This window comes from Rhamphochromis longiceps, linkage group LG22, assembly GCF_057381845.1.
Source record: "Rhamphochromis longiceps isolate RC_006_pf linkage group LG22, R_longiceps_female_GT1.1, whole genome shotgun sequence".
Classification (NCBI taxonomy): Eukaryota; Metazoa; Chordata; class Actinopteri; order Cichliformes; family Cichlidae; genus Rhamphochromis; species Rhamphochromis longiceps.
The window spans coordinates 21,523,338-21,549,176 of NC_140577.1; the positions used below are offsets into that span (position 1 = coordinate 21,523,338).

The 25,839-nt window shown below is 40.7% G+C and overlaps 3 protein-coding genes across 4 annotated transcripts; 2 read left to right on the forward strand and 1 right to left on the reverse strand.

Annotated features, from left to right (window-relative positions):
• The first annotated feature begins 8,803 nt into the window (after nt 1-8,803).
• LOC146644045 (proline-rich protein 15-like) lies at nt 8,804-10,777 on the forward strand. The gene is made up of 2 exons (XM_085396136.1): nt 8,804-9,160; nt 9,615-10,777. Exon 2 carries the CDS (start codon nt 9,639-9,641, stop codon nt 9,972-9,974), a length of 336 nt encoding a protein of 111 aa, XP_085252262.1. The 5' UTR covers nt 8,804-9,160; nt 9,615-9,638; the 3' UTR covers nt 9,975-10,777.
• Nucleotides 10,778-11,484: 707 nt separating this feature from the next.
• Nucleotides 11,485-21,383, forward strand: wipf3 (WAS/WASL interacting protein family member 3). Of its 2 annotated transcripts, none has more exons than XM_085396232.1 (8): nt 11,485-11,963; nt 14,052-14,149; nt 14,498-14,639; nt 16,328-16,489; nt 16,605-17,327; nt 20,151-20,285; nt 20,429-20,530; nt 20,634-21,383. In XM_085396232.1, exons 2-8 carry the CDS (start codon nt 14,069-14,071, stop codon nt 20,672-20,674), a joined length of 1,386 nt encoding a protein of 461 aa, XP_085252358.1. In that variant the 5' UTR covers nt 11,485-11,963; nt 14,052-14,068; the 3' UTR covers nt 20,675-21,383. The 2 variants fall into 2 exon arrangements, with proteins under 2 accessions (XP_085252358.1, XP_085252356.1); XM_085396230.1 differs by having other exon boundaries at nt 11,488-11,963; nt 20,429-20,533.
• Nucleotides 21,384-21,535: 152 nt separating this feature from the next.
• Nucleotides 21,536-25,839, reverse strand: LOC146644047 (peptidyl-prolyl cis-trans isomerase FKBP14-like). The gene is made up of 4 exons (XM_085396233.1): nt 25,520-25,839; nt 22,765-22,916; nt 22,161-22,288; nt 21,536-21,993 (listed from the first exon to the last, which is right to left on the reverse strand). Exons 1-4 carry the CDS (start codon nt 25,714-25,716, stop codon nt 21,835-21,837), a joined length of 636 nt encoding a protein of 211 aa, XP_085252359.1. The 5' UTR covers nt 25,717-25,839; the 3' UTR covers nt 21,536-21,834.

Consider the following 25,839-nt stretch of genomic DNA (forward strand, 5'->3'; position numbering starts at 1 on the left):
ATCCATCAGATGTCACTTGTGCTACGGTCTCATTATTTTAATAGTGACTTATTCACCAAAGTTTAATGTTTAGCGTTGAGCTCTGCAGGAGATTTTTGCCTTCTCTGTTATAGGTGCCATAGTGTATTAGACAGTCTCACAGTTTATATAGCCCATTTTAATGGATAGAATCCTTTAAATACTTTAATTCAAAAATTAACAAAATGCCATATTAATGAGGGCAATCTCCACTTTAGTTTTTTGTCACATGGCTGCTCTGTTGAATTTTACTTATTAATGCATGGATAACAGGCAATATAGAAATAAATTTGGCTCCATCTTGTGGCCATAAACAGTGAACATTGCAACGCCAGAGGGTGAAATTGTGGTAGTGTCAAGGCTGGCTGTGGAGCAGGCAAGAATTGGACCTACAGTGGGGCAAAAAAGTATTTAGTCAGCCACCGATTGTGCAAGTTCCCCCACTTAAAATGATGACAGAGGTCAGTAATTTGCACCAGAGGTACACTTCAACTGTGAGAGACAGAATGTGAAAAAAAAAAATCCATGAATTCACATGGTAGGATTTGTAAAGAATTTGGAAAATAAGTATTTGGTCACCTCAAACAAGGAAAATCTCTGGCTCTCACAGACCTGTAACGTCTTCTGTAAGAAGCTTTTCTGTCCCCCACTCGTTACCTGTATGAATGGCACCTGTTTGAACTCATCATCTTTATAAAAGACACCTGTCCACAGCCGCAAACAGACTCCAAACTCCGCCATGGCCAAGACCAAAGAGCTTTCGAAGGACACCAGGAAAAGTATTGTAGACCTGCACCAGACTGGGAAGAGTGAATCTACAATAGGCAAGCAGCTTGGTGTGAAAAAATCAACTGTGGGAGCAATCATCAGAAAATGGAAGACATACAAGACCACTGATAATCTCCCTCGATCTGGGGCTCCGCGCAAGATCTCATCCCGTGGGGTCAAAATGATCATGAGAACGGTGAGCAAAGATCCCAGAACCACACGGGGGGACCTGGTGAATGACCTGCAGAGAGCTGGGACCAAAGTAACAAAGGTCACCATCAGTAACACACTACAACGGCAGGGAATCAAATCCCGCAGTGCCAGACGTGTTCCGCTGCTGAAGCCAGTGCATGTCCAGGCCCGTCTGAAGTTTGCCAGAGAGCACATGGATGATACAGCAGAGGATTGGGAGAATGTCATGTGGTCAGATGAAACCAAAGTAGAACTTTTTGGTATAAACTCAACTCGTCGTGTTTGGAGGAAGAAGAATACTGAGTTGCATCCCAAGAACACCATACCTACTGTGAAGCATGGGGGTGGAAACATCATGCTATGGGGCTGTTTTTCTGCCAAGGGGACAGGACGACTGATCCGTGTTAAGGACAGAATGAATGGGGCCATGTATCGTGAGATTTTGAGCCAAAACCTCCTTCCATCAGTGAGAACTTTGAAGATGAAACGAGGCTGGGTCTTCCAACATGACAATGATCCAAAACACACCGCCCGGGCAACAAAGGAGTGGCTCCGTAAGAAGCATTTGAAAGTCCTGGAGTGGCCTAGCGAGTCTCCAGACCTCAACCCCATAGAAAATCTGTGGCGGGAGTTGAAAGTCCGTGTTGCTCGGCGACAGCCCCAAAACATCACTGCTCTCGAGAAGATCTGCATGGAGGAATGGGCCAAAATACCAGCTACTGTGTGTGCAAACCTGGTAAAGACCTATAGTAAACGTTTGACCTCTGTTATTGCCAACAAAGGTTATGTTACAAAGTATTGAGTTGTATTTTTGTTATTGACCAAATACTTATTTTCCACCCTGATTTACGAATAAATTCTTTACAAATCCTACCATGTGGATTCATGGATTTTTATTTTTTTTTCACATTCTGTCTCTCACAGTTGAAGTGTACCTCTGGTGCAAATTACTGACCTCTGTCATCATTTTAGGTGGGGGAACTTGCACAATCGGTGGCTGACTAAATACTTTTTTGCCCCACTGTAAATGCAGGACTCGGAAATTAGAAGCACAAACTAAAAAGTGGCTTTATTAACTTAAACTAAGCACAATATAATAAGATGAAAAAATTTAATCTACAACTCTTCATGGAAGAGGATTACTGCAAGGGAAGACACAACAAGGCAGGAGGATGAGACAAAAAGCAAGGGCAAGGCAAATATATACAAACACAGGATAACAAGAGGATGGGGAAACAGGTGGGAACACAGCTGGGGATCACTAACATATTGACATCGGAGGAAGTAAAACTCGGCACGAGGCTTAGTGGAGACAAACCCCAAAAAAAGAAGGAAGGAACAGAATACAAGAAAAGAAAGGCAGACATGACACAAAGACAGAAAGGTAAACAAACACAGACAAGAGACAGAAACACATTTAGGCAGGAATAACCAGGGATTCCTGTAACACACTGTAACCAATAAATAATACTTAAAGAAAGTATGAAACCAGAACATAAAAGACTAACCCTTAGGCCACAGATAATCAAAAATACCAGGATAAAGAAAACTCAAAACAGGCCCAAAACTTAGAAAGCCTGGGACCAGGACACACAGCTTGCTCCTTCTTTTAAAGTCTCCTTCATGTTTGTTTAATGTTTCTTAATGATTTCACTAATACAGCCACATGCTTTTTGCTTTTTTCACAACTGCTTTCACATTTTTTGATGTGGAGGATAAAGGATTGTATAATACAGTACAAAAGTCTTCAGCCACCCCTCATTTCTTGGTGTCATTTCTTACCCTCTACTTATTGATGATGATTTGTAACAAATAATTTGATTTGGATCCATCATTCCATAACACCTGTTGATACTGATTTTCAGTCCAATACTGTGTAATTTGACAGTCTCTTCTTCCCATTTCCCTTCATTAAGAATAGCTTCATGAGATCCACCCTTCCACTGAGGCCATTTTTTTTTTAAAGAGGTTTCAGTGAACAGTAGATGGATCAACTGCAGGGTCAGATGGATCTCTCAGGTCCTGTGTTAGATCTTGGCTGGTTTTATTCCTCTTTCTTATGGACATGACTTTCAGATACTGTTCATCTGCTGTACATAGTTTTTTTAGGCCGGCCACTTCTTTTTCTGCCTGAACTTGTCCAGTTTCCTGGCATTTTCTAAAGAGCATGTGGTGTTATGCCCAGTTTTTAGCTAATAGCTCTTTGGGAATCACTTTGTTGTTGCAAAAACAGAATTTTATGCCTGTCAAACTGTGTTTTCTTTGGCGTTGTTCATAGATTTGACTAAAAAAACTGAAACAAACTCTGTGTTTTTGTTACAGGCTGCTCATAACAAAGTGCCCGAAGTTACATTTTAAAACTGGTTCTTTGCTAAGCTGTAGACATAACACTGATTCATCGCTTGAGTTAGGTGCCTTTTTATGCTTAAATGGTTCAAAGGTCAGTGTTAAGTGGCTTAACAAACACGTTTGTAGTGCAGTAAAAACAAGTGCAAAGTGCAGCCTTTTGTTATTTGCCCTGCTGAAACTCATTTAAACACACTTGACAGTGATATGTATCAAGTTAAAGAAGTTTCTGGCAGTTTGTTTTCCAAAAAAATACTTATTCAGATACATTGTATTTGTATTAAAATTGTTATGAATTTAAACAGTTAGGACATTTTACTATAATTTACATAACAAAGTCGTAATAAAATTAATCAACTGTACTCAAAAATGATCCCGTGTGAACCTGTTCCTGTCAGTCTGAAAACCAATTGTCATTTAAAATCGCTCAATTTGACTCTGAGCGACAGGTCAGAGGTCAACTGTGACACAGTATTTTAAATACCATCCTACGTGAAATCCTATGTTACTTTCTACAGCTTGACACAGACACCACCCTTGTATGAATCATACATTGCAAGTTATAAGGCTTTCCATTATAATTTTCCACCAAAAAAATCAGTAAATAAAATGTAAAGACCTTGGCAGATATAAGCCACATTGTAATGGATTCCAACATGACCACACTCCACACAGCAGAGATAATGCTGGTTGGTTCAAGACTTTTGTACAATAATGTAGATCAGTCAGAAATTCAACCGAATGCTGGTTTTGTCATTGGTTAGCAATGCTGCCTGGCACCAAGCAGTTTCCTGGTTCGAAGTTTGCATGTTGTCCCTGCGTGGGTTTCCTGGCTTGCTCCCACAGTCCTGGACACGTTCAGTTGATTGGCAATTCAAAACTGGCCATGGATGCGAGGTAGATAAAGCACTGTATGAAAGTGAAAAACATATGACTTGTAGTCTAAAGTCTTTGAGTGGTGAGTAAGAGATTAAAGCACTGTATAAATGCAAGTGCATTGCATTACTGCCTGTCCTTCAGTGAATTAATGGCTGCACAATCGGTTATAATAACTGCAGTTTGAAAACATTGTGTGACATTTTATACCTTTACTAACACCTTAGAGAGAATACATTGTGGTCTGTTGATTACTCTCTGGTGCTATTTATGAATCTCAGGATTGTTTAGCCATTGCCAGGAGGTATTGTATCATCAGAAAAATAATGGAAAGATCTAAAGATAAAGGCAACTGGAATTAGGCAATTTTAAGATCTGACATGTAGCAGTGTTGTACATTAAGGTCAACCATTTCAAAGCCAGTGCAAAGTTACCATGGGTAGGTGCAGTTCTAGGTTCATGTGCGTGTATCTGCATTCACGAAAAGAAACACATTAAATAGAAAGAAAATTGGCCGAGAGCTGTTGGATTCCTTTCTGCATTCTTGGACGTTCTCATAACGTCAGCAATCACAGGTGAAGCTATGGTGAGTTTCTCGCTGCTTTACTCATAGTTCCAAAAACATTGACTGAAAACATCCCAGGAATGCAAACTGTTTAATTAAAAAGATACAATGCAAATCCAAACTCCACCCAAAGTAACAAACAACTGTTACTATTTTTGTTGGTCCAGTTCTTAGTGGTATTTCACCTCTATAGTCTTTAGGCTGTGATTCAGAATTTGTCACTGAGGTGGCCTGTGGTTTTAGGGCTCAGAGGGGTTCATGTTGTCTGCAGACAGACCTCTGTTTACATCATTACTATCCTTAGATACAGTAACCACTCACTTCCTCTGCTGCTTTTTCTTTTTTTTTTCTCTATCTGACTCTACCAGTCTAACTGGCTGCCTTCCTGCTCTCTTTCCCATGGCTAGCACACCTTGGTTCAACCAGTTGTTCAGTACTCAAAAAAGATTTTCAGGTTTATCAAATTTCACTCATACGCATAAGGTATGATGCAAACGCACCAACGCCATCGCGTATGGAGACACGAGCGCAGATGGGCACACGTAAGTCGAACTGTGTGTGCATGTGAGTCAATGTTTATTTATGGGCTTGTAACCTAATGGTAAACTCATTGTGTCTTAATCTGTCATAACCTACTAAAGAGTCATGACATCTATATATAGGTTTAGGACGTTATACTATGTTGCTGACAATATATGACTTCCTGCCAGTGGAAAAAGTAAAAGAGCACTCAAATTCAAGTCCCAAGTGTACACATTTACTAGATTAAATTCCATTCAAAGTCATTTAAAAATGATTTTTTATACCTGACAGAGCACAAATATATAATAATTATTTGTATTTTAAAACATTACCTCCCTAAAGTGACTAAAAGTGTTCATTTCCTCTGCATGGCTGCTGCATACTTGTGACTGTGTGGCTGTGAGAAAAAAGTGTTGATTTATTATGTTTCTAATGGCACACAGTCAAACCACACAGAAACAGATACAAATGGAGGGAACACCTGCAATAAAGGTCATTGTTTCAGTGTGTTGCAACTTCAAGTTTTCTACTCACATTCTCCACATGCTTTACTGTTTCAAGGGACAAATGCTCTTCCTCTGTATTTTCACCCTGAATAATCAGTTCAGTGTTCTTGGGATTGGAAGCTAATCTTTATTTTGTAGATCTTCCTCTCAAAATAACTGCATGGGTGCTTTCTTTATCTGGTGGGGCTGAAGTTAAATATCAACTCTCAGCAAGGCTGCTTGCAGCATTAGGGGAGAGGAGAACAGATGAAGCGATATAGGAGAGAAAGCTGGAAGAAAAGACTGGGAGAAGATATAATATAATAGCATAATGTGATGCAGTTCTAAGTTGAAATATGGCACACATGGCAAAAATGGCAAAAAAACAGCTTCACAAATGTGAGAAATGGCTTCACGAAAGCAAGTGGAATGCCAAAACATGACACTTGAAGGCATCGTGTTTCTGTTTTAAAGGCCAGTTCATTATCAATCAGTTTATTTAAGACAAAAATGTTTACGTGCAAGGTTGCAAAAAAAAATTGTACTGTAAAAAATGGTATTGTTTACTTGGGTGAAAATGCATAAATGATGGTCGGTTAAGGATTCACGGTTACCTCTGTTTGAGCACAGGAACAACAAAGTACAAACACAACCAGCTTTCTGTTCGCACCGGAAAGAGGAAATAACTCTAGAGAGTTTCGGCCCAGACGGGAGAGGAGGAGAGGGAGTCTCCCAGTTATGCAGGACACTGACTGAAACAGAAAGAGAGAGACAAAGAGGAACTGCAAACAGTTTCCCGTTGCCATAGCAACAACTTTCACCTGTGTTTCGGAGGAGGGAGATAGAAAGGATTCCCTGATATTCTTTCTATCTCTGTTTCTGTGTTTCTCAGCTCAGACTGGGTATTCCCTGTTGACAGCAAGCCACACAGAAACCATTGTGGGATTCCATGGTCAGAGAAACTGCTTTCATAAGCGCAGCAAAGAGGTGATGCAATTTCCCTAATTAGCAAGGGTTAAAAGGCAAATTGGATCTTGGTGTTCATACTGAAAATAAAATAGAAAAATAAAATCATTGAATTTACATTTATGTATCTGCCTACCTATCTGCGTATCAGCCACTTTGGACTTTACCTTTCACTTTTGCTCCAGTTGTTATTCCAGCCTGTGGTACTTCATCTATCACATCTAATGTCTTCTGCTTCTTGGCCAGGACCTCCTTGTCAGTCTTAAATTCAAAGTCCCACAGGACAGGACTGCTGTCCTCATCCCATCGGGACTTGAAAGACTTCTAGTCTTAGCCTCACAGATCTTCCCGTATACTATCCCAGGCACTTGAGTGTCCTAGCTTGCATCTTGCATTCTGCTGATATGTGCTGGACGGGGCACCTGTGCACAGTCATGAGTGCAAAAATTGCAGGCCCTAATTGCCTCAGTTAAGGTAAGCGTTCATGACTCCACCATAAGAAAGAGACTGGGCTAAAATGGCCCCAGTTCCAAGACGATTAACCACTGCTGAGCAAAAGGAACACAAAGGTTCATCTCAGTTTTGCTAGAAAACATCTTGATGACTTCCAAGAAAATACCCTGGGAAAATATTCTGACGATACAAGGTTGAACTATTTGGACAGTTTAAGTCCTGTTGCATCTGGCGTAAAAGTAACACAGCATTTCAGAAAAGGAACATCACACCAACATCAAAATGTGGTAGTGTGATCTTCTGGGGCTGTTTTGCTGCCTTAGGACCAGCAAGACTTGATTTTGTAACTGGAACCATGAATTCTGCTGTCTACCAAAACATCCTGAAAGAGAATGTCCAGACATCTGTTTGTGACCTCAAGCTGAAGCGCATTTGGGTTCTGCAGCAGGACAGCGATCCAAAACAAAACGGCGGTTCATGCTCAAAAACCCTCCAATGTTGCTACAACAATTCTGCAAAGAAGAATGGGCCAAAAGTCCTCCACAGTACTGTAAAAGACTCGAAGCGAGCTATTGCAAATGCTTGATTGCAGTTGTTGCTGCTAAGGGTGGTCCAACCAGTTATTAGGGTTAGGGGACAATCACTTCTTTTTAAAGGGTGATGTAGGTTGGAATTTTTTGCCCCCTTAATAACAAACACTTTCAGTTGGAAACTGCATTTTATGTTTACCTCTTATCTTTTTCTAATATTTAAATTTGTTTGATGATCTGAAACATCATCAAACAGGGTTCAATTTATTTAAACTTATATATATATATATATATATATATATATATATATATATATATATATATATATATATATATATGTATGTATGTGTGTGTGTGTGTGTATGTATGTATACATGTATATAACAGGTGAAGTCAAAGGCTGAGCCTCTAATGAATAATAATAATGAAATAGTAATAAAACTGTAACATTATAACACATTGAGCCTTAGTGACAGACTCCAGAGACAAACTACAATGCAGGGACAAGCAAATGTACCCGGAAGGAACACATGAGAGTGCCTCGGTGGATGAAACTGAATGAATCTGGCGGAGAGCCAAACTGTTCCCATTAAATTTGAATTTACAGCAGCACTAGCGCACGTTTAGAGCAGTAAAATGACGTCAATAGACACCTGAAATGTAATGATTTTTAACTCAGGCTATAATTTAAATCCATGCGGTTGAACTGAACGCTACCGAGCAGCAATCCAGCCACGACGGGTATTAATTGCGCTATTAACTCGTTGAATAAACGTTTCACTACCTCATTCTTCTCCTTTGCACGACAGGCCAGAGCCTAAAAAACAGGACGTCCAAACACTGAAACGTAATTTGGCTCTCTGGCTTAGGGTTGGGCCGCTTTGACAAAGGAATCTTCTTCTTTTTTTCTTTTTTTTTTTTTTGTTACTGAGGAGGCTGTACGATCCCGTGGGTCGTGTTGCCGTGCAACGACACGCCCCGCCTACCATCCCAATGTATTCACCTGAACCGTGTTCACGTGACAAGCGCAAAGGGTCCAATCCAATCAGGATGGAGGACAGGTGTTTCTTCATCAAAGTTTCGGAGGCGGAAACCTGCTGGTTAAGTGTAAGCCGCTCCTTATTAGTCTGTCACTTCATTTGTTTTCTTTTATCAAGAACTGCTGAGGAGTAGAGCGGAGTTGTTTGATAAGAGCAACATAAAAGAAAGAAAAGGTTTTGTTGCTGGGAAGTTTAAGGAGACAGAGTACTTGGCTCGTGCGTAAGATGGATACGTCTACGAACCTTTGAAGGACTGTTGTCACTGCTGTTCCAGGTGTTGCGCCAGTAAAGAAGAGGACACCGAATGTTGTTTATAGATAGCTCGTCACGATTAAAAGCCCGACGCTGACACTTTTATTAGGGTCGTTTTAACTGTCCACGCCACCTCTTGCAACACAGGTAGGATAAGTGTTTCTGAGTCCTTTTTGCGTATTGATCGCCTGTGAATCTCGGTTTGGGTTTGCACTTCTACTCTCAGACTCATTAAACCAGTTTTACAGCGACGCTAAATATGGTTACACTGGTTATTCATAGGATTAGTTGGCAAGACACCTCTCACTCATCTAAAATATATGTAGATAGGCAAACATTTAGGTAAAGTGTAATTTAAGACATTAAAACAGAAATTACACTTGTAGTAATTATGAGTGGACATAAGGCTGTAGAACAGCATGAATACTAAACCAACTATATATATAGTTGGTTATATATATATATATATATATATATATATATATATATATGATAAAAGAATGACAAACTGGCCCCTCAAATTGGATTATACTAAAGGACAAATACTGTAAAAGATGATAAAATCTTAAAAATTATTGATGGGTTGCGTTCCTCTTTACAGGTCACTGCATCCCTTTAGTCAAAGATGACAGAGAGGACCCCATGGTGGAAGGCATTCCTGCCAAAGAAAAAGGCCCCCAAGGATCAAGCCTTTGATGTGAACTTTGACCCTTGGGCAAAATCCTCTCCTGCAACCTCCAAGGCCTCCCAGCCGGTGTCCAACAACAGCTCCAGCCTGCTCAGCCATGAAACCTTCGACGACTCCCGACTGGACTCGGTCTTCAATGAGCAGACTTGTCGCAGGAACATGAATATATCGCGCTCAGGCCGATTCAAAGAAAAGAAGAAGATCCGTACAACTATTCCAATAGAGCAGAAAGAGAAAGAGAACGTGACGTCTGGGAGAGAGGACGCACGGTGACAGCAAGGAGTAAAAAGCCGGGCGATCAAAGACTGCTTTACAGAGATGCTTGAAGACGGAGGAGAAGAAGAAATCAAGGTCTATGAAGATGTTTCACTCTCATGAAGCATGCCAGGAATTCTGCTGATTTTTCTTTTTTTTCTTCTTTTTTTATATGTTGGTGATAATGAAGACGATGAGCATTCAAGTTTTAGCCCAATACTGGAAAAAAAGGATGATTTTAGACATTTGTTGATGCACTTTGCCAGAAAGCCAAAAAAACAGTGTCAGCAATATTACACTTAGAAAACAGGAATGCCCTTTCTCCTTTCAGTGCTCCATATGTGTTTCAGGAAGGAACTGCTCATAAAATGTTTACATTTTTTCTGTAATAAGATTAATAGAAAATAATATCTAATAATATAAACCTAATAATGAAGGATATGTGTAACAATAATTTTACAGTGCTTTTTATAAGGGCTATAAGGGTGTTTATGAAGGTGTAAATGGTTCCTTTATGTGTGTGTGTGTGAAGAAAACAGAGAGAGAAAAAAATGGTTTGTTAGCAGTGCTTAATCAGATGCACAAAACTTGTCAGCAAAATGCATAAAATACTTCAATGAAGGATTCAAATTGACATATTGCACAAAACCTTTAGCAAAGCCATCACTGCTGAAATATCCAGGCAGATGAAATGAGGACAAGGAAGTGATGTTAATTTCTTTTTAAGACTTCTCTGCTTTTGGATGGCCTCTGAATAGTTTTACATGAAGGCAAAATATGAGAAATAAATCTGACATCTGCTACAGCTGATTGGTGTGTGTCTGTGTGCTTCACGAATCCCCATTTGTTGATGGATTAACCCACGCAGTGCAAAGTTTGCTTCTTCGTCCCCATTAAAAACAACTTTAACACAGCAAAGCCCATCAATAACAACAACAATAACACCAAATAAGGAAATAAATAAGAAAATCTGAAGATGGAGTAAAGCAAAAAAACACCCCACCTAAAAACATGTCAGTAAATTTGGCAGCTGTGTTGAGAGTGACAACCTTGTGTGTTCTCATCACAATGTCTAAAAAAAAGCACTCACAAGGAATTACAGCTAATTAAATAAAGCAGGTAGTAGATGTTAAGCCCAGGTGTGAATCACAGGTAGTTAAAAGGAGGAGTATGCCAGTGTCGCGGCATTCTTCTGTCACTGTTTAAGGTGTGTATCTGTGTGTGTGCACAGTGCATGTCAAAGGTTATAATTGATATACTTTTTACAATGACACCATATTTATTGTCGGCTGTCTCATAGCTGCTAAAGTGCAACAGTTAAACGTGTAAGTGTGAAGTTGTGCGTGCACAAATGAATAAGACCGACTTGTAATACCATATCTTCAACACAAGGGGCAATAATGTACCGCCAGTAGACTGTCATACAGCAACAAACTGCAATGAACAGGAGGAAGATATACTTAGAAAAAACAAACTGTAGTTTTGTAGGGGGCAAAGAATTTACTTCAGACGTCTTTACCGCGCAGTCAGAACCCACAGTCGTGGATACACAATGCTTGTCTCCTTCCACTGGTGTAACTCAATAAGAGGGAAAGTCTTTTGGCTCCTTCAGCACGGACGAAGCCAACGACACTGATCCTGTTTCTCTCTCTCTCTCTGTGTGTCTCTGTGTCGTTGACTGTGGAGCAGTGAGGTGTGGCTTTACTCTGTGCGCCCCCGACGCTGCGCTCCCAAGAGAATAAACCGAAAACAGCCAGGGCTGTTGTGCTGCAGTGTCGTCAGCGTCTCCGCTATAAACTCAAAAATTAAGCAAAATAAAGTTTGTGGAACTTTTTAAGATATCTGCAAGAGCACCACAACCCAGGCGTGTGATACGAAGTGTCCTCATTTGACTAAATATAACCTGGAAACTTTCTCACAAGTGTCCCGCTATGCAGAGGGCACTGCGCTAACGGACCACACTGAAGTTCTCTCTGCAAACAGGTGAAGTTCTGACATTTTCTGAAGGTAGGGCGATTTCTTAACGAGTGCACTTTTGCATGTAACGGTTTAATGTTTTTATTCTCACAGAAGTTTGTAATGAAATGTTTAAAAATGCAGGTCCAAATAGAAATGTTTATAGCAGATGAATTGGATTTATTCGAGCTCCCTGCACAGGCATGGAGCATCAAGTGTACCCACCCTTTTTTAAATGTCCTTTCAGATACATTTTGCATTACAAAAATGGGCAATAATGAATGAATAATAATAATAATAAATTAATGAATGAATAATATAAAAATATAAATAAATAAAACATACATGGACATTACTTAAAACCACTGTGTTGTGCTAATCCTGGCTGTTATTCTTGGGCTGGGTTTGCAAAATCAGCCATTCTTTGTGAAGACGTATCACAAATTGGTTGGGATTTTTGTAACGATTATAAAATATGGAAATAAATTACTATAAAATAAAAAGTGTGATCCATCTTTTTTTTGGCTGCAGCAGCTGTCATATCAGATCTTCTTTCTGGGGAAGATTAAGCTCATACTTGAGGTACAAAGAAAAGCAACAACTGCTGTGAGAGGTGTACTCACCTCACTTACTTCCCCACCTGTTCTGGAAGACCTCAGCTGACCGGTGTCCAGCTTCCCCCCTTTAGAGAGCTAAACTGGCAGTGTCACTGAGGCTGCTTGACACAGTTATGAAGATAGAAATAGCAACGGAGGACAGCCTGCCACTTGCAAAGAGGGAAAGCATGAACTGCACACAGACAGAATACCAGTAGCATGATTCAGATCCGTTACTTCCATTACAAAAACATATTCAAGTAAAGGTATTTGCTAGCCATAAAATTACTTAATTAAAAGCACTTATTGTGCACTTATGTTTATTGACAGTGCTTTTAATATCTCTTGTCTTTGGATAACTTAAGCATTTTATGGCACTAAAGCTTAACAGTTCAGGTAATTTCAATATACTTTCTGTGCTGCTTAGTTGTTTAATCCACAATAAAGAACCATATTATGATGTCATCATATGTTTACATGTTTGAAAACTATTTCCAACAAGTGAAACTATCCTGATGTCGGAAAACAGTTGTGTTTCCAGCTTCTCCTGTCTAATACAGCAAGGCTTTAAATGGAATAAGAAGTAAGCAAATGTTCCCAAACCAATCCAAAAATTAATTACGCCATTTGAAGATCAATGTATTGAAAGTGTAGGGGAACTTGTAACTGAATAAAACCATCAAATAAAGTACACAAGTTTAAATTTGGACTGAAATAGTGTACTTGAGTAATTGTGCTTAGTTCTCTTCCCCCAGACGACAAGAGAGATGTGTTCAACAAAAACAGGTTCTGTTGTGTGCTTTATTAAATTGCTAAAGAGGAGCATGTGCAAATTCCACAGCCTGAGGTTTGTGCACAAACCTCAGGCTGTTTTCAGCCGGTCAGCCGAGGAAGACAGCTTATCAAAAATGCATGATGTCAAGATGGTGGGTGGACATGTCAGCGACTGTCACTGTGGACCATTTACTAGCTGTAGAAGCTGAAACATGTGACATGACTCTGTACGCAAGCTGTTTCCTGGAACGCTGTTGTAGTGGACATTTAGCGGGGCTTTGATTACTGAACCAGTAGCTCTTAAAAGCTTTCTTTGCACAGTTACACTCAGTACAACCTGAAACATAAAAGAATAGAACAGTGTGTTGGGACACTGTTGTTGTTTCCTCTGGACTTTCCTTAATTTCTTTTCCATGAAGTTCCATACAGTTACTGCAGTAAATGCCTTTGGACACTGACTCGAATAAAGGGTAGGGGTCCATTACTGTTCACACAACACTCTCCATTGTTCTAGCCTGAAGTAATCTGCCATGGGGCATTGTGGGAAAAGGAGGAGATGTGTCAGATTTCTCTGGAGAGGATGGAGCGCTTTGCTGTTTCCTGTTTTGTGCTGTATGGTGGTGAAAGCTCTTCCTGTTCAGGGGAAGAGGGTGACAGGTCATCGAATGCACCCAGTACACAGTAGCTTCTTCTGACGCGGAGCAAATAAAAAACCTCGAAGCACTGCATACAGGGTTTCCTGCAATAGAGTGCGCTTTGTCTTCTCCAGGTATTTGAGGCCGAGGCATGCCGGTTCCCCCACCTCCCCCTCCGCCTCCACCAGCAGCCCCGCCACCCCCACCGCCACCCAGTGCTGCCCTGCCACAGGTATAAGATTCTTCCAGCAACTCTCTTATGCAATTGCAAACACTCATTGTGTTCTTCTTGCTGATCATCGACCATCTGGAGCTCATTTGCATTATTAATTGAGCTAGTATACACACACACACACTGACTTAGACACACACAACCCAGACAGCAGGCTGTCAGTGGCAAAAGAGTGTTACGTTACCCCAGCAGGCTCATAGTGTCCTCTTATTAAATGAGCTGCTGCAGCCAGCGAACAGGGCAAAGACATGGCTCAGTAGATTCTGGATACAGCAGTAACGTCTGTCTGCATAAACAAAAAAGTGATCCTCTCCACTCTTACTTCTTTTTTGTTCTGTTTTTCTTCAGTGTCCATTAGATCCTCCCAAGGTCCAGTTTAGCGGAGGAGGAGGAGGTGGTGGAAGGAATGCCCTGCTGGCAGACATCCAGAAAGGAACCAAGCTCAAGAAAGTCACGCAGGTCAACGACCGCAGCGCCCCCGTCGTCAATAGTAGGTCCCACAACATGACCATCCTATAGCCTGCACATATACAGACACACTCAGTTTGTTTTCTCTAAATGTTACATCCTTACATCACAGTAGCGCCCACTCAGCCACTCTCGTAGGTGAATGGGTGCTTCATATAGTGTGTGTCTGTAGTTTGAAATATGCCAGTGTGATGTGTTCTCGTGAAACACTCGACATATTAAAGTGAAGGACAAAGAAGGGGAGAAGACTGGGGGATGTTTGGTGTCTTTGTGCTATATTTGAACTCACAAGGCCAGTGCACGCTTCAGGAAGGAATGCCCTATAGCTGATTAAGACGCAGGAAGAACAGACAGATGGTATTATATACACTGACACAATAGAAAAGGCAAAAACACTGTGCACTGTCACCACTCAACACACCCTGTGCAATATCACTAAAGACTGTGAAACAGATATGCGTGCGTGCTGTGTGCAGTGTTGGTCAAGTTACTTGAAAAAAGTAATCAGTAACTAATTCCTTTATGTGTATAGATGAAGACAAGATCATTAGGACCCTCTGAAATTTTTAATTTCCAAGTCATTTTAAACAGAGCAAGGGATTTTAACATAGCTTTTCTAAACATTGTAGTTTTATTTTTTGGATGCTTATCTTATTTGACTTTGCACAAAAAATAGTTTTACAAAAAGAAAAACTACCAGGGTCTTCAGTTCAACCCACATATTATCAGTAGATTTCAAGTCAGTCAGTAATGTTGACTTTGGTCTTCTGGAGGTTCTTCCAGGTTTGCTACTGACTGCTTGAGGTTTTCTACAAGATCTTCACACATTCTTATTTCTTCATGATTCCTTCCACCTTGGCGAGATTCCTAGATGCACTGAAGGGTCCCGACAACATAATACCCACACCGCAGTGTTTCACTTTGGGAACCCTGTTCTTGGGTTGTACGTCTCTCCCTTCTTTCTCCAAACTTAAGCAGAGTAAGCAGAGCTCTGGTTTAATCTCATCTGACTAAAGGACATGTTTCCAGTTTACAAAATCTTTCTCCAGATTGTACTTGGCCTACTCCAGTCATCAGTATCAGATTCTTTGAGATCTTTTGCTTCTTACCTCTGCCAGACTTGTTCTGTACTGTGCGGCTCTCTTTGAAGTTTTTAATGATACATAGCACTCACTGGACTTCTTGACACTGGGAATGGTGGTGATAACTTTGTATATTCATCTCCTGTTTTGTAAGCATCAGCAATTCTTTCTTAAGTCTAAACTGATTTGTTTTTGATTTTGGCATGATGCTTTAATCAAGCGACAGCTCAGCCCCTCACTGAAGCTTCCAATTTATGTAAATTGGAAGCTTCAGTTTTAACTTGATTTTTAAAAGCTTTGAGCATTACAAAGTTAAAGCACATCATTGCACAGCAGTGGTCATTTTCTCAGGGGGCTAATAATATTGGGAGGTTAGGTAAGTGTGGTGGTGTGAAAGTTGCACATGTTTGAGTTTTTGATGTTAGCTTCATTAGGTTTTTTCCAGCACTAAAAACAAGCTCTTGTTGGGACAAAACTCATGAGCTTATAAGATATACAATGTTATGTAGTGAATACATTTATAATGATATTAGACCAAATATTGTGATTGACCACATGATTTATTAAGCTTTCATGCCTTTGCACTGCTGTTATTTCATTACTAACATGTGCACATGGCGTTCCCCAGATTCCAAGGCTAGCACAGGAGATTTATCTGGAAATGCTGGCACTTCTCAGGCCTCATCGGGTGGCATGGCACCCGTGGGGCCATCATTGAGTGGGCTATTTGCTGGAGGGTTCCCCACTCTCAGGCCTACAGGACAAAGAGACCTAGCAGGCAAAACCAGAGGTTGGTGCAAAATGTCATATTCTTGCTCATAGATATATTTATGATTTGTCAGTAGTCACAATAACATTTTTTCCCTTTCAAATGGCTCCTCTTGGGTGTGTTTGTTCTGTTTAAGTGTCTCGATCGAGCTCATCAGTCTCTCTGAAGCCTCTGTGGAACCCTCCTTCATCGGCCGACTCCAGCAGCTTCCCTGAACCTGACAGGAAAGCGGAGATCCAAACCTCCGTCCACCGCCTACTCGCCCCCTCGGCCTCTGCTCCTCCCTCCCCCTCTCACAGCAGCATGCACCCGCCACCTTTCCCTCCTTCCACTCCCCTTCCACCTGCCCCTCCCTCTGCTCCTCCCCCACCTCCCCCGCCTCAGGCCTTCCAGGACCGGCCAGGTAACAAGCCTCCCCCTCTCCCCTCCTGCCCTCCACCTCCACCTCCATCCCAGACTACCAAGCCCATGTGGCTCCCCATCCAGCACTCGCAACACTCATCTGTCTCCCAGCCCTCTCCTCCTCCTGCTCCTCCTCCTCCACCACCGCCTCCAACTGTCCAGCCTCTGTCAACTATCCCAGGGGACCATTCTTCGGGGTACTTCTACTCTCCGCCTTCATCTGCAGTCTACTCTGAAACTTCAAGGTTCCCTGTTCTTCGGGACAGCCCCCTGGGACCGCCTCCCCCACCTCCGCCTCCCTCTCTGCCACCTTCCATTACTCCAAGCTGCCCGTCTACCCTACCTCCACCACCACCCAAAGTGGCTCCAGTGCCTTCCCCAGCAATGCGCTCTCTGCCTCCCTCATACCCTTGCAACGCTCCCACGCGACGGCCACCAGCTATACCCAGGAGTGCAGGTAGGTGGACAACAGGATGTAAAAATGCTTCTTTAATGCCACTTGTGTTTATAAATATAAACCTGTTGCCTGTTACATGTTTTTTCCATAATTGAAACGGATAAAGTCTGTATGAAAGATAAAAAGTTTAAACCACTGCTTCATGCCTTTGGAAAATCTTTTGAATTCTGTCTTTATGCGAGAAATGATTCAGTCATGTAAATGGAGCTGACTCGATATATTAATGGTGATGATATAAAAAGAAGGAAAATTAAAAGAAAATCTGAAAGAAAACGATTGCGCTGAAGCAATGTTTTAGAGATCAGAAAACAAGTTCAGCTAAGGGTGTGGCCTAAGAAAGTTCCCAATAATAGTTGTAAAAGATGGAAGTAGCTACTGTGACCTCACCGACTGGTTAGCGAAGGGTTGTTGTGAAGCCCCAAGCTTCAAGAGCAGTTTCACCATTGCTATGTGCTTTTTAAAACTGGACATGATGTTTGAGGTGGAGGACCTGACTGAGAGACCAAGGGACAATATCTTATCCTAAATCATACCTAGCCATACTTTACTCTAAATGTGGATTACATAATGGTTAAGGTAATTAACTCATTAGGAAGTGTCTACTGAGATAAATCAGGTAAGTAGTGGCGTCATTTTTTGGAGAGGGTCAAAGTTCAATAGAATCTGGTATCTTTTTGTACCAGAGGAGTCAAGCCCTTTTTGCCATAAGAAAGAAGACAGGTTTAAACCCATCCATGTAGATTAGAATATCTTTATTGCCACTATTACATGCAACAAGTACAGCATAATTAGCCTCAATCTCAACAGTGCAAAGATCACTCACATCATAAAAACGACATAAAACTGTATAAGAGATAAAAGTAAATACAAAAGTCAAAAGCAGCCTTCCTCCATTCTCACAACCCCTTCTTGCACAAAACACGTGTGGCCATTGCAGCATCTAATGCCTGTATAGAACTGGGATAAAAGCTGTTATTCAGTCTGTTTCTGCTTGTTTTACTTGTTCAGTACTGTCTACCTGATGGTAACAGTTCTGACAGGGTGAGATAGACCTATTATAGTATTATTAGCCTTTTTTGAGAACATTTACATGATTGATCCCATACATAGATGCCACAGTGTAGAGTAGAAAGTTGATATTTACTAGCTGAAGAAGCTCTGTTACACAATGTTATACTTTAAGATGTTTTTATCTTGTAAAAAACCAACCTTAAGCATTTATAGGCAGTTAACCAGCATAAAATGAAAATAGGAAAATTGGTGACACCCGGTTTATCTTTGTGCAGAAAAATGAGTGTATATCACAGCTGGTGTGCTGATTAGGTTCTGAAGTCTATCCTTCCACAGTGTTTTCTCTATTCCTCTCCAGTGTCTACAGGCCAGACTCGAAGCTTCTCAAAAGCAATTTAATTCAGTTAAATTCAGTTTTATTTATATAGCGCCAAATCCCAACAACAGTTCCCTTCAGGCATTTTACATTGTAAGGTAAAGAGCAATACAATAATACAGAGAAAACAGAGACAATCTCAATAATTAGATGAGCCCTTATGAACAACTGGCAACAGTGGGAAGGAAAAACTCACTTTCAAAAGGAAGAAACTTCTGGCAGAACCAGGCTCAGGGAGGGACAGCCATCTGCCGTGAGTAGTTGGGAGTGAGGGGAGGAGGACGTTACAAAGACATGGTGTGGAAGAGAGCCAGAGATTAATGATAACTAATGATTACATGCAGAGGGGTGTATAAACACATTGTGAGTGGAAAGAAAAAAAGGTGTTAGGACTGCTGATCCAGCCCTAAAAGCTTTATCAAAAAGGAAAGTTCTAAGCCTAATCTTAAAAGTAGAGAGGGTGTCTGTCTCCTGAATCCAAACTGAAAGCTGGTTCCACAGACGAAGGGTCTGAAAGCTGAAGGCTCTTCCGCTCCCATTCGACTTTTAAATACCAAACAAACCACAAGTAAGCCCGCAGTCTGAGAGTGAAGTGCTCTGTTGGGGTGATACGGTATTATGAGGTCTTTAAGCCAAGCCAACTTTATTTAAAAAGCGCTTTAAAAACAGTGAGCACTGACCAAAGTGCTGAACAGAACTAAAACAATAAAAACATAAATGCTAAAAATAAAATACAAGTTGAAATAACAGTAACAATATAAAAAGGCAATGAAATCCAAATGAAATTACCATTCTATACTGGGTTTAAAAGCCAAACTGAAAGGGTGAGTCTTCAGACGAGATTTAAGATATGATGGGGCCTGATTATTCGAGACCTTGTATGTGAGGAGAATGATTTTAAATCTGATTCTGGGTGTAACAGGGGAGCCAGTAAAGAGAAACCAGTATAGGAGAAATATACTCTCACTTTCTTGTTGCTTTCAATACTCTTGTTCAGCTGGAGGCTTTTCAGGGAGTTTTAGGACAGCCTGATAATAATGAATTACAGTAGTCCAGCCTAGAAGTTTTAAATGCATTAACTAGTTTTTCAGCATCACTCTGAGACAGGATATTTTTAATTCTAGAGATATTTTATAAATGGAACTAAGCAGTCCTACGTATTTGTTTAATACGCGCAATGAAGGACATATCCTGGTCAAAAACAAATCCAAGATTCCTCACAGTGTTACTGGAGGCCAAGATAATGCCATTCAGAGTAAGCATCCGGTTCAACATTATATTTCTAAGATTTATACGGCAAAGTACAATAACCTTAGTTTCTATATTTAGAAGCAGGAAATCAGAGGTCATCCAGGCTGAATCAAAATTCCATAAAATGTATATTTTTTGTTTTTATTTTAAATGTTCTTTTTCTTCTGATGCCCACTTATTGACAGGTGTGGGTCGACTGGCTCCTCCTCCTGCTCCCCCCGCCCGTTCCCCCACCACAGAGTTGTCCACCCGCATTCCTCCTCCTCCACCTCCTCCCATGCCCCCATCCAGTCTCAGGAATGGACATCTTCAGAGCTTAGGTAAGATTTTAAAAGGATTTTTATTGTTCAAATGTATAACTTTTATGTAAACTTTGAAAGTTACTTTTTGCTGCTCAGCAGAAGGACATTGTTTTTTTTTTTAAAAGGGTAGAAACTTCTAATCTGCATCTTCTTTACTCCAGCGGATGACTTTGAATCAAAGTTCCAGTTCCACCCTGTAGAAGACTTACCCCCACCCGATGAATTCAAGCCTTTCCCACGGATCTACCCCAGCAAAGAAAACAGTGGTAGCCACAAAGCAAAGTTACTACTCCTCAGCTTTTCTTTTCTCAGCACTGTAGTCTCATCTGCTGAGCTCTGTTTTTCTTCCTCCTTGTTCTTTTACAGTGAACCCCAAACCACCAGGGATCAGGACACACCTCCGATGAGTCATGATCTCAGCACCGTGACACGCAACAAAAAAAGGACAAATCTCAGTATTCCTTCTCCTTCTTACGAGTCCTCACAGTTAAACTGACATTACTGCCATGGACTTGCATGGATAGAGGCTTTGTGTGTGTGTGTTGTTGTGTTTGGTGCATTTGTGTGTGTGCGTGTGGTTGTGCATTTTCAAAGCATCAAAACAAGGACCCGTCTTATTCTGACTATGTGACCTCTGACCTTTTCAAGTACAGAATGTTTTGTGTGCGTGAGAGGAGAAGCACTCGCCCTGCTTGTGCTCATAAGCTCCATTCAGACTCTACACACAGGCTAGAAGAACAGGGTCTGCCATTAATTATCGCTAACATGACTCTTGACAGTTTGTAATATGTTAACCATCATCTCTGTGCACTTGTAGTTGTAAAATTTGCTTTCAAGCAGGCAGTTTTTGTGACTACGTTGCTAAAGACAAGCAAACATACCTCAGTCTCAGCTCTTGCCTTGGTGGCGGCAATTGGGTAACTAGGTGTACCATTTTCTTGCCCCTCATGTATTAACCAACACTAACACATGGGAGGACAGTGCCACCTGTTGGTTTGATCTGTCACCAACAAATAAACCAAAGCAACTAAAAAGTTTACACAGATACTTTACTTAAAAAAAAAACAACAACTAATAAATGTATCTGCCTTAAACAGTGGTCCTTTTTTGAGTTGAGGCTCTTGATCCATTCAAACAATCCCAAAGCTGCACAAACAGGGCTGTAAACATGTGTGTGTTATCTCAAAAACCCCATTAAAACAACAGGTAAAGTTCTCCTGTGGTTTTGAGTTATTCTTCATTGTGTCACAACATTAATTCAGTCTTCCCAAGTTTGCCCAAAATTTATTTACATTTATAAAAAAGAGCAAAAAACATTAACCTGATATTTCACGACAGTTTTCACACAGATATTTAGACTTGTGAAAATATCTAACTTTGGTCCCAAAAAGGATTTTCATAAACAAATCACAAAATTAAAAAACAATCTGCAACTAAACTTAACCACACACAGCGTCACGCAACACAGACTTAAAGCTTCTGTAAAACTGAAACAGACAAAAATAACCTCAAAGAGTCTCTGACAAGGATTTCCACCACGAAACACAAACCAGCGCTTCATGGGACTTCACAGTTCATCGTGTTTGTAAGTGAACTCTCTAGAGGATATAAAACCGTCCTTGTTCTCATCCTCTTTGGCAAAGATATCCTCCGCCATGTTCTCGTGTAGAGTGTCGTTGGGAGGGTAGCCGTGACGCTCAAACTCCTTCCTTAGATACTCTTTCACCTGGCAGACATGAAAAGAACAGGATGACTGGGACTTAAGTACAAACATAATAAAATGAATTAGAAATCACACTTTTTCCTCTTTGTACAGAAAGTAAAGTCTAGAGTGACATGGGATATGTAACCGATCCATGTAACTTCATATGTGTTTTCAATGGTTATCTTCACCTCATGCTTGGAGAGCTTCCAGTCATCGTTGAGGTCCATTTCCTGAAAGGACTCATGTGACCTAGGTCCATTTCTGATCTGTAGCACCTCGATGATAAAGGTAAGCGTGCTTTCAGGTGGAATCTTACCTGAATACAGAGAACAGGAGGGTAATGGGCAGAGATGTCAGTTCAAACTGAAATTGAATATTGCCAAAACTTCCAGTAAGCATCCAGGAAGTTTTCTTCCGTTGAAGAACACAGATGGTAAAAAGGAATAAAAAGCAAATCTATTGCTGTGAATCTGTTGGCATTAGAAAGGTTAGTTAGAAACAGAAGAGACAGATGTTATGGGTTAGAGTGGTTTGTGCTTACCGGACAAAAAAAAGCACAGTATTGTTCACATGCTCCACGTAGAGAATAAGTGGACTAATGTCACTGAATGAAACCTTCATTCAGAGACATTGAATGAATTCATTCCTAGAAAGCAATTAAAAAGAACAAGAAAGACAAGTATAATAAGATGCGTGCATAATAATGTCACACTGTGAGAATTGGAGACACCAAGAAGACCGTGTCATAAAACATGCAGTGAAACTTCTTAGATATGGATGAAGCTTCTGTACCTTTTCCTTCCTTCCCATAGGCCAGTTCTGGAGGTATGACCAGTTTTCTCTTCTCTCCTGAGCACATGTTTTGCAGGCCTTTATCCCAGCCTTTGATTGCTTCTCTGATGCCCAGAGTGAACCAGATTGGCTGCTTGTCACCGCTGACTCGACTGGTCAACAAACACAGGTGTCGAAAGAGTGAAAAGTTGAGATGTAGAGAAGGTCTGAGGTGTCATCAAAGGTCAAGGAAATTATGATGCTTTTCTCAGAGTTATAATGATTCCTGCTGATATGAATGCTCCAATCAGTTTTTCTACTGCAGGCTCTATGTGATTTCAAAGACTGTGGACCTAGCCAACCCCACTGAGAGAACATTAACAAATCGACAAGCTCCATCTCAGAAGATATCAAGGGAACACTATCTTTCCAGCTGGAACTGTATGCTGCTTTAAGAACAATAAACCTTGATCACCAGTGACCCGAAAGAACTGCTTGTTAAAAAAAAAAAAAAAGACGCCTTCATGTCTGGAGAAAAGGAACTGAGGAGAGTGCAGCATGAAGGGCATTCTGCAGCCTCCTCCTTCAGTAAACACCCTCATCACCTTCAATGAGTTCTCCACTTATTCTTCATTAAAACCACATCCACCCCACATCTGAGGAACCACCCCTGCTTGTTTGTCTTCTGGCCTGGTTAGAAGACAGCTGGAGAAACTACACACTACAGCAAGGACGCAGACCCTGATGGCATCAGTGCGAGGTTCTGAAGACCTGTGTTAGCCTTGTGTCTGTGTTCCTGAGTCACTTTTACCACCTGAGTCTAAAGCAAGAGAAAATAACTGTATTATTGCATCATAAAAAAAATATCTGTCTGGCAGAGAGTCATCTGGCAGTCGATGTTATTATTTATGGGATAAATAAAGTATTTTTCATTAATTCAAGAAGAGGGATATTATTTTTCCACCCACCCAGTGTCAAAACCTTACATTTGTGAGGTCCAGCCAATCTGAAGACTAAAGCTGCTTGTCAGCATTGGATGCACGAGAGGTAGGGCTGTGCGATATGACCAAAATCTCATATCCCGATATAAGAGTTCTATCGTCCCGATAACGATATAAATCACAAAAATGTAACAATTTCTGTAAATTCTGTGAATCTCGGGCAGCTCGTCTTGCGGGAAGTGTTTCCAGCTGCGCGTCCTTTACCCGGAGTCAAGTGTTTTAACCGATGCATGAAACTATACATTTTTAGACATAAGTTGTAAAGGCCGCCGTTTTCTTTGAGAGTATTTATTTGAGTCTAAGGTTTATTTTTTAGCACCTGGCGGCTCCTTTTTAATTCTCATCCGTTAATAATCTGCTCTTTCACGTGATTCAGTTTATTTTGAAAAGTCTCAACAGGATCTTAAGCTTTATTGTGAAAGGTTTATGTGGAACATAAACAAGCGGACACGCGATGGTTTTACCGTAGTTGTTGCTAACCACAACGCATAAAAACAGGCACTTGTCCGTCTGTAGTGTGGTTATATAAAATATAAGAGAAAGAGAGAACTTGAAGAAATTAATATAGCCACTACAGTGATCATCAAAACAATGAAAAAATATTGCCGTAAACAGTTTATTTTGCGACACCACGAAACAAACGATAGCGTAAAATGAAACATACTTTTTTATATCGTCATCCGATATATATTGTTATATATTTCTCTAGTAAATGAAAAACATCTGTTGCCACGACTCTTTGGGCATTAATTGTAAGAAAGAAATGTGTACAATTATAAAAAATGTTCTGCTAGCTCATTGCCCAGACAGTCCTGTAATTATAAAACAGAAGAATTTGTTAGTTCACAGAAAATCTACTTTACAATAATATTATTAATTTACATTATTATTATTTAATTTTATTTTTAAACTGTTAATTTGGTGTAATACAACTGTCCATGGGGGAGGTCTTTACTCTAAAACTTAAAATACAGTTAAAAGTCCAAAATTGATCCTAATCACATTTTCCAAAGCTCGCACTGGAGTCTTGGCTGGGCCCATTTTTGGCCATGGACCTAATGTTTGACACTCTTGCACTAAAGCAGGGACGTCAAACTCATTTTACATCGTGGGCCACATACAGGCCACTTCACTGGTCCAGCCCACCAGTGAAACTCCCCTTTCTGTCTGTGTAAAGAAGTTAAACTACACATTGAATCGTTCACATGTCTTAGTATAAGGAAAAGAAGCAATTTTTAATAGTATGACTCAGTTTTTCTACATGATAAGGAAATTCTGCTGTAGTTCATGGAAGAAATCAGTCAGCATGACTCTTTGGCCATGAAATTACAGAAAAAGTTCTGGTTGCTAGTAGCTTACCATGTAATTTTAAAAAAAAAAGTTTTTGCTCATTTTAGTGAAAAGACTGAAAATTTTCTGTCATATAATTTGACTATCTATTACTTAATAACTTTGGTGTGGTAGGAATGGCCCTGGGGGAAGTCTTTGGCAGTAGTTAAAAGTTTTACAGCTATGTGTTCAGTGGACCAGATTGGAGTCTTTGCCCGGCCTATTTTGGCCCACGGGCCTCATGTTTGACATAACATTTAACTTTGTATCCCTTGCAGATAAATGCTAACATCGACATTCGAGAGTTTTAAATCTATAAAAGCTGTTTATGAAACCAGGGTGACGTCACTGCATCTCTCCTTCAGCCAGCTCCTTCATTGCTTCCTTGACAGAGTTGCATCATCATATTTGAGCGTTATAAGCCTCGCGTTAGCCATGAAACAAACCTGGAGAAAAACATGGTGCCATTCTCAAAGTATCCGTCATGATGCACCAGCAGAATGTCTCCATACTTGGACTTTCGGTGACAGAGGAAAGGTCTGTGCAGAACTTCTATCGTCACTTCAGCTTCGGGCAGCTTCCCCCCGCTGCTGACGGACACCAGCATGAAGGAGCAGAGCCAGCTCAGCACAACCAGCAGCATGCTGACACAGTCAGCTTTCAGAAGAAACAGCCTGTTGAACAAAGAGCTAAAAAGTTTCTAACAGACTTGCTGCGGCATGAAAACGTGCAGCTGTTCCTCTACGTGGCAGAGACAAGTCGCTGC